Source organism: Meles meles, chromosome 4 (genome assembly GCF_922984935.1).
Source record: "Meles meles chromosome 4, mMelMel3.1 paternal haplotype, whole genome shotgun sequence".
Classification (NCBI taxonomy): Eukaryota; Metazoa; Chordata; class Mammalia; order Carnivora; family Mustelidae; genus Meles; species Meles meles.
In genome coordinates, this window is record NC_060069.1 from 94,001,184 (window position 1) to 94,016,803 (window position 15,620).

A 15,620-nucleotide genomic window follows, 5' to 3' on the forward strand; every position below is an offset into this window, starting at 1 on the left:
AGGATGAACGTTTATTAGGCCCCAAATTGTGATCACATCCCTTAAATAAAATCCTCAGTTACCAATTTTGTCAAATAGATAGATAAGTGGATATCTTGATCTTAATTGATCACAAATGTCCCCTGTTAATTGGGACACCTTGCAGGAATTAACTGTAATGTTAAAACACATGTGAAGTTTTTCGCACCCCAAGTGGTGTAGCAATAGTGGCGCAGTTCTTGGGAAGCGCTTCTCTGACTTAATTTAATTCTTGGCTTGATGGGACGCCTGGGTGGCTCAGTTGGTTAAGCGGCTGCCTTCTGCTCAGGTCATGATCCCAGCGTCCTGGGATCCAGTCCTGCATCGGGCTCCTTGCTCAGCAGGGAGCCTGCTTCTCCCTCTGCCTCTGCTGCCACTCTGCCTGCCTGTGCTCTCTCTCTCTGTCTCTCTCTGACAAATAAATAAATAAATAAATAAATAAATAAATAAATAAAATCTTAAAAAAAAAAAAAATTCTTGGCTTGAGTGCATCCAGTGCCTGCGTAGTATCATTTAGAGTCCTGCTGAGCAAGCATCCTGTTTTGCTTATTTTATATTGCAGTCCTAAGTAAATCCTAGAAACCCCATGGTAAGCTTTGAGACTCTTTTTACCAGGAGGGCTGCAGTATGCTTGGTTAGAGCCTTTGTTTGCTACTGTATGTCAGGATAAAAGACTATGAGGGATGAAACCTTCAAGACGCCCTTTTTGTTTGACGTCCAGCCTTAACAATATCCTAATTACAAGGAGTCACTGGCAAATGAGAGAAGACTTGTCTCAGGAGATAAGAGCATCCTCAGGTGTACCATCCTGTCTAATCATAAAGAAAGTGGGGCCATCCATTATCCCCATCTGGTACCCTCTGGCTTTTAAAGAGTGATCTTGTCATCCCAGCCACATAGAATTGGCCAAGGTGATAGGTGAGTTATACACTTACTCGGGAATCTATCCCATTTCCCAGTTGTTCAAATAACCGTATGCCCATGGGGTCCTGTCATTCCACAGAATAACAAGCAAGGAGATTGTCTATACATGAGCTGTTGTGGCAGTTTCTCTGGAGTTTACCTCAAGTTGTCTAGCTTAGGCAAACAACAGTCAAAGACAATCAGAACTAAAATTTAGCATCAGCAGAGGTGTGTTATTGAAACATAATTTCTCTTTATAATAACCCTCATTCCCAGAGATAGCCAAAGAAGACTAACTTATTTAAAAACAAGTCCAGTTTTAACAAACAGCGTAATTATTTACATAAGCTCAGCAAGAATGATCATAGAGATCTTTTAGACTCTGCTTTGTTGGAACTTTTTTTTTTAGATTTTATTTATTTATTTGACAGATAGAGATCACAAGTAGGCAGAGAGGTAGGCAGAGAGAGAGGAAGGGAGGCAGGCTCCTTGCTGAGCAGAGAGCCCGATGTGGGGCTCGATCCCAGGACCCTGGGATCTTGACCTGAGCTGAAGGCAGAGGCTTTAACCGAGTGAGCTACCCAGGCGCCCCTGTTGGAACTTTTATAAGGAATCTCTAGGTTGAACTTTTAGTTGCCTCTGCAGGCCAGATGCCAAGCCCATTGCTTGCTCTAGGACATCCCTGCAATACTGTAGATGTGGGTGGATTCCTCTTCATGAGGTCCCCAAAGTATCCTGTGGCTCCTGCACCCTTCGGTGGAAGTGAACCCAGGTTTTGACAGCAAAATGTTGCTGGAGAGCTAAGTTCTTGTCTCACAGAGTCAAAAAATGAATCTTGCAGGCAAAGGAGAGTGAGTAAAGCAATAGAAGTTTATTGAGTGAAAATAATAGAAGTTTATTAAGTGAAGATACAGAAAAAGCTCTCAAGAGTGAGAGGGGTCCGGACAGGGTTGCCCTCAATGATCCCTTTTTAAAGGGAGAGCTTTGTCCAGTCTGGAGAATCAGGAGGCTTCTTTCAAGAATGATGTTAGCTGTTCCTGAAGGGGTAATAAGAGTTCCATAGGGAAGCCTGAGTGGCTTAGTTGATTAAGCATTGGACTCTTGATTGACTCAGGTCCTGATCCTAGGGTTGCAGTATCAAGCCTCACTTCTGGCTCTGTCTGCGGGAGATGCTGTCTCTCTCTCTCTCTCCCCCACTCTGCCTCTCTCCCTGCTTGCTCTCTCTCTCTCAAATAAATAAAGCTTAAAAAAAAAAAAAAAAGAATGGTTGCATAGGTGAGATTGGCGGTTTACATTAGGGGGCAGTCCCAGCCAGGAGGACTGGTGCGGGAGGTCCAAGCAGGGAGAAGCATGACCTATTTAAGGAACTTCAGGAATGCCCTGTTTCATCTCTACAGTTGGGGCAGTTACCATCGCTGCTGTCCTCCAGTAATACAGGTCAGGGGACATTTTTTTCCCCTAGCAATATCACTCTTAATTGCTACATGTCACATCTGCTTGCTCCAGGCCATCCCCATAAGACTTCCCTACGCACATTTAAAATTACCCAGGACTCTTGTTTACTGGAAATATGGAAACTGATTCCTCTCTGGGTATCTTCCCAAGAGAGATAAAGTATCCCTCATTAGAAGGGATGAGATAACTATTTTCTCATATATGAACTATTCATAGGTGGTGGTGAACACATACATGTTACTGCTGGTAAATAGGATCTTAGTTCATGGTCCTGCCTCCCTCCCTTCCTGCTGGGGGAGAGAAGGAGGGGTTATTGCTGAAGCTAAAGAGGAGCCCAGCATGAAGGACGCCCTGAATTCTCAAGTAGACAGTGCAGACCCAGGGTGTGTAGAGGGCATGACCTCACTGTAACTGGTGAAGCTACTTGAGGCTGCTGAAGTCGCTCTGGATATTTGGGGCGCCTAAATATCCAGATATTTGTGGCTCAGTTGGTTTAGCTTTGACTATTGATTTCGGCTTAGGTCATGATCTCAGGTCAGTGAGATCAAGCCCCACGATGGGCTTCTTGCTGGGTGTGAAGCCTGTTTGAGATTCTTTTTCTCCCTCTCTGCTGCCCTTCCCCTGTCCCTCCCCAACGCCCACTCGCTTGGTCTCTCTTTAAAAAAAAAAAAAAGATGCTCTGGATGATCTCTGTGGATCCAGCCTGCTGAGCCAGGAGAAAATCCCCACAACATGTGGAGAAGAAAGCTGGCCTGGCCAATCCCTGAGAAAGTTTGCCCACAGTGGACATTGGTACTGTTTGTCTGAACTGCTCCTCTTCCAGCCCCAGGGGGAAGGCCTAATCTTTCTCCTCTCTCCAGAAACCTGAGAGCCAAGGTTCATTCCCCTACCTCTCATTGCCCACAGCCCTGTAAGCCTGACCCGAAAGAGACCACGATATAAGAACATATAGCACCCTGAAGGGGAGACAATAACCTCAACAGATAACTCCCACAAAGACAGATAAAATGGAAGAAACAGGAGAATAAAATAATACCAACAAAAGTTAAACTTAAGGGATGAAAGAAAATATTACAAAGAAATGTTTGGAAAACGAAAGAGTTTTGAAGAACAAAACCATGGTATATAAAATATAAAAATAAACAAGAAAACAAACAAAACCAGCATAAAATAGACAGGCTAAAAATCCAAATAGGATGCAGGAAGAATTTAAAAACAAAAAAAAAGAGAGAAATAGAAGATAAAACTGAGAGGTAAGAGACACAGAGGAGGGGCGCCTGGGTGGCTCAGTGGTTTAAACTCTGCCTTCGGCTCGGGTTATGATCTCGGGGTCCCGGGATCGAGCCCCGCATCAGGCTCTCTGCTCAGTGGGGAGCCTGCTTCTCCCTCTCTCTCTGCCTGCCTCTCTGCCTACTTGTGACCTCTCTCTCTGTCAAATAAATAAGTAAAATATAAAAAAAAAAAAGAGAGACACAGAGGAAAGATCAGAGGAAAAAACATGTGAATAGTAGTCTCTTTTGGTATATGAAAATGTAATTATGGAAATGGAGTTATAAAAATGTAAAAATTGAAGCAATAAATCGAAAATAAATTTCCTTGAACAGAAGAAAGGCCTTAGTTTTCAGACCGAAATAGCTTGCTAAGTTAAAGAAAAAAAAGATACAAAAACAGTCATATGTGTATGAATTATCTGATTCCCAAGAATAAAGAAAAGCTTCACGATAGGAAGAACAGTTGATGTATAGAGAAAAAAATACTCACACTGGCATGGAAGGTAGTTGTAAAATTTGGAAAGTAGAATGATATGTACATAGTATAGAGAAAAAAGAACAATGAGCCAATATTCTGGTGCCTGGCTAAGATATCATTCATATTAAGTGGAAAGGGACATTTTCTGGCTGTGCAGTTTATATTTTTTGAGGAAATTACCCAAGGAGATATTCCAGCCAGAAAGAAATAGATGAAAGATCTCAACATGGAGAAAGCAAAGTGTGTAAATAAGATGTTTTAAAAAAATTTTTTTTTGTTTTTTTTTTTCCCCCTGGTAGCAGCCCAGACTTTATTCTATTTTTTTGAACTGTTCTTATACCAAATTGATAAAATATTTCTTACTGTAATGTAAAATCTTTATTTTTATACATTAAGAACATAGTTTTGAATATTTCTTTAAGAGACTGAAATTATCTTAAAACTAAAAAGAGGCCCTAATTGAACTAGGCTTAAATATTTTATGTGCAACGTATGGTTCTATAAAAGAAAGTAATGTGGGGGGCCTGGGTGGCTCAGTCAGTTAAGCATTTGACTCTTGTTTTCTGCTCAGGTAATGTTCTCAGGGTTGTGAGATTAAGCCCTGCTTCAAGTCCCAAGTTGGGTTCCGAGCTGGGCATGGAGCCTGCTTAAGATTCTCTCTCTCCCTCTCCCTCTGCCCTCCCACCCCCTAAAAAAAAAAAAAAAGTAATATTTCTTTTAAAAGTTTCAAAATGGTATTCTTTTCCCCCCGCCTTCTTCCCTTAAGTGATTTTAATTCCATGATGTGTAATTTATGGGGTTAAGTGTTGGTCAAGGGTAGACAACAGAGTGTACATTTTTTCTGTTCTTCATTCCTCTTTCTGTTCATTTATGTTTTCATTTCAAGTTTAATGAAATCCTTTTCCAAACATACCACACACACACACACACACACACACACACACACACACACACACACATCATTTTCTCAGTGCCATACTTTGCAAAGCAATAGAGTGGAACATCTCAGCCTATTATGTAATATGGTTAGAAATAAAGAGCAAAAACAGTATTTAAATGCTACTTCACCACATGGAAATTTGAAATGTCTTTTCTTAAGTAGCATAGAGCCAAGGAAAACTTTGAAACATAATTGGATAGTGTCCAAAAAGTACAGAAAATGACTATAATTCTGTAAAAACAGTACTTAAGGAAAATGAAGAATGTTTATTAATAAGAAAAAGAAGAGAAGCAGGGGCACCTGGGTGGCTCAGTGGGTTAAAGCCTCTGCCTTCAGCTCAGGTCATGATCCCAGGCTCCTGGGATCGAGCCCCTCATCGAGCTCTCTGCTCAGCAGGGAGCCTGCTTCCTCCTCTCTCTCTCTCTGCCTGCCTCTCTGCCTACTTGTGATCTCTGTCTGCCAAGTAAACAAATAAAATCTTTAAAAAAAAATAAGAAAAAGAAGAGAAGCATAATAAACTTCCCAGCCAAAACATATAAGGACATACAAATTATAAAACTGAGAAATAATAAAAAGTAGAATTGATAAACTAAATCTCTTTTAAAAATACCTAAGAATTTTTGAATCTCGCTCTCTCTCTCTCTCTATATATATATGTTGTGTCTGTGTGTGTGTGTGTGTGTGTGTGTGTGTGTACAGATATATATATAATATATAGAATCTATATATATTTCACTGGGTATATATATAGTGATATATATATAAAGAGAGGTGAAAATTAGAACTGTTTTTTCTTTTTATTTTCAAACAGTTTCAAACTTTTAAAAACAGCACAAAAACTTTTGTACACCCTTTATCCCAGATTTGCTATTTTTTTAAGATTTTTTTTTTTTTTGAGTAATCTCTACACTCATCATGAGGCTTTAGAGAACAACTCCAAGACCAAAAGTCGCATGCTCTACTGACTGAACCCCCCAGGTTTGCAAATTTTTAACATTTTGTCATGATCGCTTTATCTACCTACCCTACCATCCATCCATCTTATACTACAGGATATAGATATATATCTATATAGTTTTTTGAGCTTTTTAAGAACAGATTGCATGCATCATGCTCCTTTCCCTGTAGTATTTCACTGTGTATTTCCTAAGAACAAGAATATTCTCTTACTTATCTAAAGTATGGTTATTAACTTGAGAAAAGTTGATGTTGGGCATAATAACTTTTATCAGATTTATAGTCCATATTCCAGTTTTGTCAGATGTCCCAATAATACCCTTCATGGCAATTCTTCTCCAATATAAGATCCAGTCTGTCATTGTTTATTGTATAATTTTCTTTAATTTGGAGCCACTTTCTCAGCTTGGTTTGTTTTTCATGCCATTGACATTTTTGAAAGACATAGGCCAGTTATTTTCTAGAGTATCCTTCTGTTTGGGATCTTATGACTAGGTCCATGTTATGTAGTTTTAGCTGAAGCCCTCCATAAATGAGAACTGTATCCTTCTTAGAATATACACCTGGAGATGCAGAGTGTCCATTAGTTCTGTTTTGGTTCTGGTAAATTTTGTTCATGTACATAAGATGTTTTCCAATTTCTCTACTGTAGAATTACTGTTTTTCCTTTTGTAATAAATAATATGTGGGAGATACTTTGAAACTAGCAAGATGTCTCATTTCTCCTCAAAATTCTCCCATCTCCTAAATTTAGAATTCATTGATAATTCTCACCTGTATCAATCTTCACTCTGATGGTTGCAGAATGGTGTTTGCTAACTCCATTATCCCCTCCATGTTAATTAGCATTTTATTTTGTAATGAAGAACTTTACATTTACCCCTTAAACTGTAAACTCATGGTTTCTTATTTCATTCAACCATTTATAATTTTATAGTTCTTATTTTCATGTTCAGTTTGTCCCAGATTTAACTAGTGCAAATCTCAAACTGTCTTCTGTCTTTTAAATGTCATATCTATCTTTTTTTTTTCTTTTAGCACTTTCTCATTTTCTCACAGAAGATGTTTTAAGTTCATCTTGTGTTTTTCCCACTCCTACCCAGGGATTAGCTACCTTCCCAATGAGCCCTGATTCTATGAATGATAAATGGTATTTTAAAATAATGATTGACATGGTGCCTGACTGGCTCAGTTGGTAGAGCATGTGACTTTTCGTGTTAGGGTCATGAATTCAAGCCCCACATTCCATATGGAGCCTCCTTACAAAATAATAATAAAAATAAATAAAAATAAAAACAGTGATTAGCAGCAGATTTCAGCAGAGCTAGAAGTGTGCATGTGTTTAAAAAATTTTTTTTAAGATTTGATTTATTTATTTGAGAGGACTGGGAGGAGCAGAAGAAGAAGGACAGCAGACTCCACACTGAGCTCGGAGCCTGACATGGGGCTCAATTGCACAACCCCAAGATCATGACCTGAGCCAAAATCAAGAGCCAATGCTTAACTGACTGAACCACCCAGGCACTCCAGGATGTGTTAAAAATTTTTGAAATTACCGTGTACCTCCAGTTCCAGTTTAGCTCCTAAGCATCTTTGCTTGGCTTTTTCTGTTCTACATTTTTTTTTTTTCTGTTCTACATTTTTACATCCCTTTTTCCATATCGAGAACCCTGGCTCCCGACATCATTAATATTATGTATTCATTTACTCAGTTTAAAGTATACACAGAAGAGCTTCAGAATTAGTAGTAATTCTGAAGTTCATCCCACTACAACAAAAAATATTTGCTCAAGATCGTTTGCAGGTTTTTTCCTTTCTGTAAAGGGTGTATGGTCAAAATACACTATTCAAAAGGTACTTCGATCAGTTCTTTTTTCCCTTCAGTGATTTTATTAATTTGAAATAGAATTGGGTTTGTTTGTTTTCTGTTATCATTCAGTTTTAGTTTTACCTCTCTCTGCATCCTTTTTAAAAACATTATCAACTTACTTTTAATGTGGAATTTTAGTTTGATTGCCAAAGTCAAAAAAGATATGCTCAGAGAAGTTGACTCTCTCACCTGTCCCTTCATCCTGTCTCCCTACATCTTCTAATCATTTCATTCATTTTTGGTTTATCCTTCTTATTTCTTTTTGCAAAAACATTTGGGATACATGCATGTTTTCTTATATTCCCTAATTTCTTACATAAAAGATAAGCTGTATATGCTTTTTCATAGTTTGCCATTTTCACTTAAAAGTATTTCCTGGGACTTACTTCCCCTCAGTTCACGGATATCTTTCTTCTTTTCACAGCTGCCCAGTATTCCACTGAATGTGTATACAGAGTTTAGCCAGCCAATCACCTGTATTGGGGCACTTAAGTAATTTCCAATATTTTGCAAATACAAATAGGGTTGCAGTGAATAACTTTGTGCATATGCATTTTCATATTGTTGGAGGTATGTCTTTACAGTAAGTTCCCAGAAGAGAGATTGCTACATCAAAGGATAAATACATTGTAATTTTGTTAGACATTGCCAAATTCCTCTCTGTAGGAATTGTGTCATTTTGCATTTCTGCCAGAAATGTTGATACTGTTTCCCCATAGCTTCTTTTCTCATTGCATCTTTTACATCAACAAATGATCTGGTTGGATGAGTTGCAGAAGTTGGGGGTTGAACTAGAAGTCTTATGTATCATAAAGCTTTTGACCTTTTGCATAGTATCATTCAAATGGCTCTCATATAAAGGGAATCCATATAAATGGATATTGGAATCCACAATATTGTATAAACGGAATCAGTCGAGGTTTCTTTTACTCATCATAATGCCTTTGAGATTCATCCATGTTTTTGTATCTTTTAATAGTTGATTCCATTGCATTACGCAGAAATTTCCTGTGTTACAGATATATCACAGTTTGTTCATTTGTTATCCAACTGAAGGATATGTGGGCTATTGTATACAGTTGTAGGGCATTATAAACAAAGCCACTATATGAACATTCTTGTACAGGTTTTTGCATGAACATCAGATTTAATTTTTCTTTTCTTTTTTTTTTTTTAAAGATTGGTTGATTGATTGATTGGGGTGGCGGGGGGGGGGGGGGGAAGCAGACTCCCTACTGAGCTAGAGGGCTCAATCCTGAGACTCTAGGACCATGATCTGATGACCTGAACCTAAGATAGACACCTAACCACACCCAGGTGCCCCAGATTTCATTTTTCTAGGATAAATACCTAAGAGTGGGATTGCTGGCTCATATAAACAGACAATGTTATATGTCATGTAAACATACACACATGGGGCACCTGGGTGGCTCAGTTGGTTAAGCCTCTGCCTTCAGCTCAGGTTATGATCCCAGGGTTCTGGAATCACGTCGCACATTGGACTCCCTGCTCAACAAGGAGACTGCTGTCTGCCACTCCCCCTGCTTATGTTCTCTCCCTCTCTGACAGATAAATAAATTAAATCTTTAAAAAAAAAAAATAAGGGGGACCTGTGTGGCTCAGTCGGTTAAGCCTTCCGCTTGGATCGTGATCCCAGGGTCCTGGGATCAAGTCCACACCTGGCTCTCTGCTCAGCCGGGAGCCTACTTCTCCCTCTCCCTCTGCTGCTCACTCTGCTTGTGCTCTCTCTCTCTCTCTGTGTCAAATAAATTTTTAAAAAAAAGTAAACATACAGACAAGTATGAGTTTATCTTTGTAAAACATACAAAAACAAAAACCTGCCAAACCATTTTTGAGAGTGGCCATATCATTTCACATTCTCACCAACAATGTGTGTGTGTTTATGTTGTTCCAGTTTTAGTATTGCCATTTTTTGTTTTTTGTTTGGTTTTTAATTTTAGCCATTAGACTAAGTGTGCAGTGTTATCTTATTCTGTTTTTAATTTGCATTTCTCCAATGGTTAATGATATCAAACACCTTTTCATGTGCTTTTTTTACCATCTATATATCTTCTTTGGTGAAGAATCTGTTCACATCTTTTGCACAGTTTTTATTGGGTTTTCTTACTGTGGAGTTTTGAGAGTTCTTTCTTGGTTTTGAATGTAGGTCCTTTTTGGAATATATGATTTGCAAATATTTTCATCTAAATTATAGCATATGTTTTCATTTTTTAGCAATGTCCTTTGCATAGTAAAAGTTTTTAATTTGTCAGAGTTTAATTTATCATTTTTTTGTTTTGTGGATTATGCTTTGGATATCATATCTAAGAACTCTTGGTCAAACCAGAGTCATAAAGGTTTTTCTCCCATGGTTTCTTCTAAAAGTTTTATAGTTTATGTTTTACATTTAGATATATAACAGTTTTGAATTAATTTTTGTATACGGTGTGAAGTTTAAGTCAAGATTCTTTTTTTGTTTTTTTGCATATAGATTAACATTTCTTTTATACTATGTTAACAACAAATTCTCTTAATTCTCCTTCATCAGAGACTGTCTTTATTTCTGAGGGATATTCTTACTGGGATATAGAATTCTAGGTTGAGGGGCACCTGGGTGGCTCAGTGGGTTAAGTGTCTGCCTTCAGCTCAGGTCCTGATCTCCAGTCCTGAAATCAAGCCCCAGGTCCCAGGATCAAGCCCTAGGTCAGGCTCCTGGCTCATGGGGAAGTCTGCTTCTCCCTTTCCCTCTGCCCCTCCCCTCTTTGGTGTTCTCTTGTGCTCTCTCGCCTTTCAAATAAATAAATAAAATAAATAAATAAATTCATTAATAAAATAGAATTCTAGGTTGACATTTCTTTTTTAGTGCTTAAAAAGATCTTCCACTACCTTTAGACCTTTGTAGATTTGATGAGAAACCTCCAGTCGTTTGAATGTTTGTTCCCCAATATATAATCTGGTTGCTTTTAAGACTTATTCTTTGCCTTCAGGTTTTAATTTTCAGTTTTGTTATTGTATGCCCCATCAATTTCTTTGTGTTTATTCAGTTGCAATGTTCTAAACTTCTTGAACCTATAGATTTATATCTTTCATCTACTATGGGATGTTTATAATCATTGTTTTTCTTCAGATAATTTTTCTGGACTGCATTCTTTGTCTTTTTCTTCTGGGATTCAAATCACAGAAATGTTCAGCCATTTCTTATTGTCTCACAGATCTATGAAGTTCTGTTTTCATTCTCTCTCTCTGTCTCTTCACTGCCTTTCCTCCTTTGTTCAGGTAGAATGAAAAAAAATCCAAAAAGCAAAATCCAGAGTATCTTCTCACCTTCTGTCCTATAGAGACTCCTGAATCCTGCTCCTCAGACCAGAAAGAGGGTTCTTCTAAAGAAACTCTTCATATTTGCACCCAGTATACAGACCCAGGTGTCAGGTTTTAGGCTGTCCCTGAGTCTAGGCCAGGAAATATCATAGAAAATAAAAACAGGAAACTCACCACTGGTTTGGTGTTAGAGTTCCCTGACCAGCCTTGTTCTTCTGAGTCCTCAGATAGCTTTTCTACACATTCTGTCCAAGATCTTTAGCTGTGTTCAGTGGGAGAGACAAAGTGAAATCTGCTTACTCTCAAAGATTTTCCATAAGTAAGCTCATTTGAGAACAGTTTAAGTGGAAGATTATTTAGAGAAATTCTTTAAGCAAGTATGGAACAACCAGTGAAGAATGTAAATAAATTAAATTCCTTTTCCCCCCATTTCTTTGCTTGTTGCCAAAAACTTCTCTCAAACTAGCCATCTTGTATGTTTTCCAAATTTTGATTTAAAAATATATATATTTGCACATGATTTTTTAAAACATACAGATTCGGGGCACCTGGGTGTCTCAGTGGGTTAAGCCGCTGCCTTTGGCTGAGGTCATGGTCTCGGGGTCCTGGGATTGAGTTCTGCATTGGGCTTTCTGCTCAGCGGAGAGCCTGCTTCCCTCTCTCTCTCTCTGCCTGCCTCTCTGTCTAATTGTGATCTCTCTCTGTCAAATAAATAAATAAAATCTTTAATAAAACATACAGATTTCAAAACCATAATTTTTTTAAAGATTTTATTTCTTTGAGAGAGAGGAAGAGCATGCAAGTCGGGGGAGAGGGGGAGGGGGAGTGAGAGAACCTCAAGCAGATTCTGTGCTGAGCCCAGAGCCCAGAGCCTGATGCAGAGCTCCATCTCACAACCCTGAGATCATGACCTGAACTGAAACCAAGGGTCAGACACCTAACCAGCTGAGCCACCTAGGTGCCCCTAAAACCAATGTTATTTTTTTAATATTAATTTTTGAAGTACTAGATACATTTTGATGTGTTATGTGAACATTTCGACCAAACAAATGTGACTAATGGATCTGAGAATTCATTTTGAATAAAATTTATAGTTATTATTGAACAGTCCTTATTAACTTGCATTTAAACATAGGTGTTCCTTAACCTTCTTGTCTTTAATCAATTTTTCACTACAAAAATAACAAAACATACAATTAGATTAAGCCATTTTACTTAAGGCTGTACAAAGCCATCAATTTTTATGACGACTGATTTTTGAGCTTTATCATCTGATCTATGCTGTCTGTCCTACATGCTTATTCGAGTCACTTCACAAAGATATACAAATGGTCAATGAAAAGGATTTCAACTTCATTAGTTAATAGAGAAAACAAAAATCAAACTGTCATGCAATGCCACCAAAATAGCTAAAATGAAAAACATAAACAGTATCAATTATAGGCAAGAATATGATATAACTGAAATTTTCTTACTGTTGTCAGGAGCCTTAATTTGGTATTACCAATTTGGAAAATGGTTTCGCAGTATCTTCTAAAACTAGTACTAAATGTGTAGACCTTAGGACTAGCAGTTCCATCCCTTCATATATATCAAACAGAAACATATATATATGTTCACAAAAAGAATGTCTATGAGTGTTCAAAGTGGCCTATTTCTGTTAGCCAGAAATTACAAACTAGCCCAATGCCAATCAGCTATAGAACAGTTTAATGAATTGTGTGTAGTCACACGGTGAGATATTATACAGGGCTAAGAATGAAGTGCAAGTACTCTTAACAACATGAATGAATTTCACAAGCATTGTGTCAAACAAAAGAAGTTTGTGTCTTGATCTGGGTGTTGGTTACTGGAGTTTATTCACTCTGTGAAAATTCATCACTATTATACACTTGGGATTTGTACAGTTTTCTATATGTATGTTATATACCTCAGTAGAAATAGTATACTAAATTAATTAGATCTTGATTTTTTGTGTTTCTTCAAGATTGGCTATTAGTTTATCTACTTATTGGTCGCCCCTGATGGAACTTATTAGATGGAGTAGTTTTTCAGTTGACTCAGTAGAGAGGATCTTTTCATCAGAGAACTAGGAGTGGTGTTATCCTCAGGAGAATAATTGATTTTAATGCCAAAAAATGCACAGAATTGATTTTTAAATAGCCCAGATATTTTTATTTATTTATTGAGAGAGAGATGGACATAGAGCATGCGTGCAGGGGGATGGGTGGCAGGTTGCAGAGGGAGAGGGAGAGGGAATTTTAAGCATTCAGAGGACTGAGCCACCCAACTGTCTTGTAAATAGCCTAAATATTTTTAAAGAAAAAGGTAAGGTGTTCTCCATACAGAGCCCTTCTAAAATCTTCCACAGGCCCCTAAACCTGTGAAGTGTGAGAGCCCAGATAGTACTAGAGCAGATTGGCCTTTCTGTTGACCCTTTCACAGTGTACTCATAATAAATTTTGGATGCATGGGGTGCCTGGGTGGCTCAGTGGGTTAAAGCCTCTGCCTTCGGCTCAGGTCATGATCCCAGGGTCCTGGGATCAAGCTCCGCATCGGGCTCTTTGCTCGGCAGGGAGCCTGCTTCTTCTTCTCTCTCTCTACCTGCCTCTCTACAGGTTGTGATTTCTCTCTCTGTCAAATAAAAAAAATAATAATAAAAAATAAAATAAATTTTGGATGCAGGTAAATACGTCATATAACATAATTCTGTTGTCATTTCCCAGCCCCTCTGTTTTGTTTTATGGGTTTTTTAATTATTTGTTTTTGTTTTTGCAGATCTTTTCACAGATGCTGCTGAGACTGAAAAAATGGCCAAAAGTTTAGAAGATTCTGAAGGAGTCTGTTTTGTTCCATCTTTTAGTGGATTACAGGTATTTTTAAAAAAATTTTTTTAATTTTTTTTTAGTCAGTGGCAACTACGGACATTTTTATCCTCATACCCACACTCAAAATTAGGTACCTGCCACTCCTTTACCTGTAAATTTGGGCACCGATCACTGTGAGGGTGAAGGCATGTTCTGGGGCTGAGGAGCTGTGACTTAGCAGGGATGAGAAAATACAGCACATTCAGCCTGGAGCTCCACCTGTGTGGAAATGAGAAGTTGGCAGGTTTCGTATAGAACTTTTGCGTAAGACTTAGGATTACTTTATCATAACCAAAAGTTGCCATTTCCCAGTAGCAAAAGATATATCTGTATATTGGCATTGTTTTACTTAGAGGAAGTATCCCATTGAGAATTAGAAAAATAATGTGAAAATTACATGTGTGCATGCCCACATACACACACACACACACACACTTATGGGCATATTTTGCAGTAACTTATAAGTTTCATTAACTTTTCTTTTTTAGTTTCATTAACTTTTTAAAAAAAATCAAAATTTCTTTTGGTTAACTGTTGTGATGGAGTATTGGTTACTTCGCCTAATCAAAAAGTGAACCCAGTAAGAGACTTGGCTTTGTAATATTTAACTTAGTATTTAATTGAAAGATCTGTGATATTGCCTTTGATTTTAGCGTATTGTAATAAGACCTTTAAAAAACTTTTCAGGTATATTATTATGAACAAAATTCCATTTTTTGGAACTCTTATACTGGCCTTTTAATCCTCTTGTAAATATGTTTCCTTTCAGAAAATAAAGATTTCTCTTACTTCTAGTCCATCCCATTCTCAGGCAATCAGTTAAAAAAAGCCCCCAATTGGAGTTTGGACAATATAATGTAGAAGCTGCTGAAAAAAGATTAGATAAGGGTGTTTCAAACCTCTAAAAATACCATATTTTGAATCTAAACTTTTAATGGTCATTAGTTTAATATCAGTAACAATTTCCTTCTATATACATTATCCTAAAGGACTAAAAGTTTATAAACTACGCAGTAGAGGTTGCACTATGTCCTCTTTAGGGTGATATGAGGAAGCTAAATAGCATCCATCCTAGGACAGGGGGTGAAGAATATTTGTTCGGTTGAGGTTTCAGGAGGAAGCTTGAGATGAATAGTTGTCATCAGCCAAGGTAGGATTTAATTAGGCTACTGGGTATTCTTCCCGTTTTGAGAAATATGCTGGGGGACTTAATAGTGGCTTTATCTTGACACCTCTGTTTTTAACTTCTGCCTCAGTCCATATGCCTCTAAAAATAATTTCAAATATATGATTTAAAAATATTGCTAAAGCCCAGAAGATTAGACAAAACTCTCCAGATAACATTTTTAATTTCGTGTTAATAAAAAATGTTCCTGTCCTGCCATGACTGCCTCCTGGCAATATGTTGGGTTTAAGAGGAGCAGGGGAGGGCTGCAGACCAAGTATTTCCCAATGTAGCATTGAAACTCCTCAGTAGAAACCGAAAGTTAATTCATGTAACAGTAGTGGGTTGATACTAAGCTGTTTGGAAAATAGGAAGGAG

The 15,620-nt window shown here is 37.8% G+C and overlaps 1 protein-coding gene across 6 annotated transcripts in view; it reads left to right on the forward strand.

The window, feature by feature from the left end:
* The window catches only part of GK5 (glycerol kinase 5), a 103,969-nt gene that overhangs the window by 72,560 nt on the left and 15,789 nt on the right, over window positions 1–15,620 (forward strand). For all 6 annotated transcript variants that reach the window (XM_046002952.1, XM_046002951.1, XM_046002956.1 and 3 more), the window contains one exon: window positions 13,989–14,083. In XM_046002952.1, the coding sequence (XP_045858908.1) occupies window positions 13,989–14,083 (95 nt within the window). The remainder of the gene's footprint in view (window positions 1–13,988; window positions 14,084–15,620) is intronic.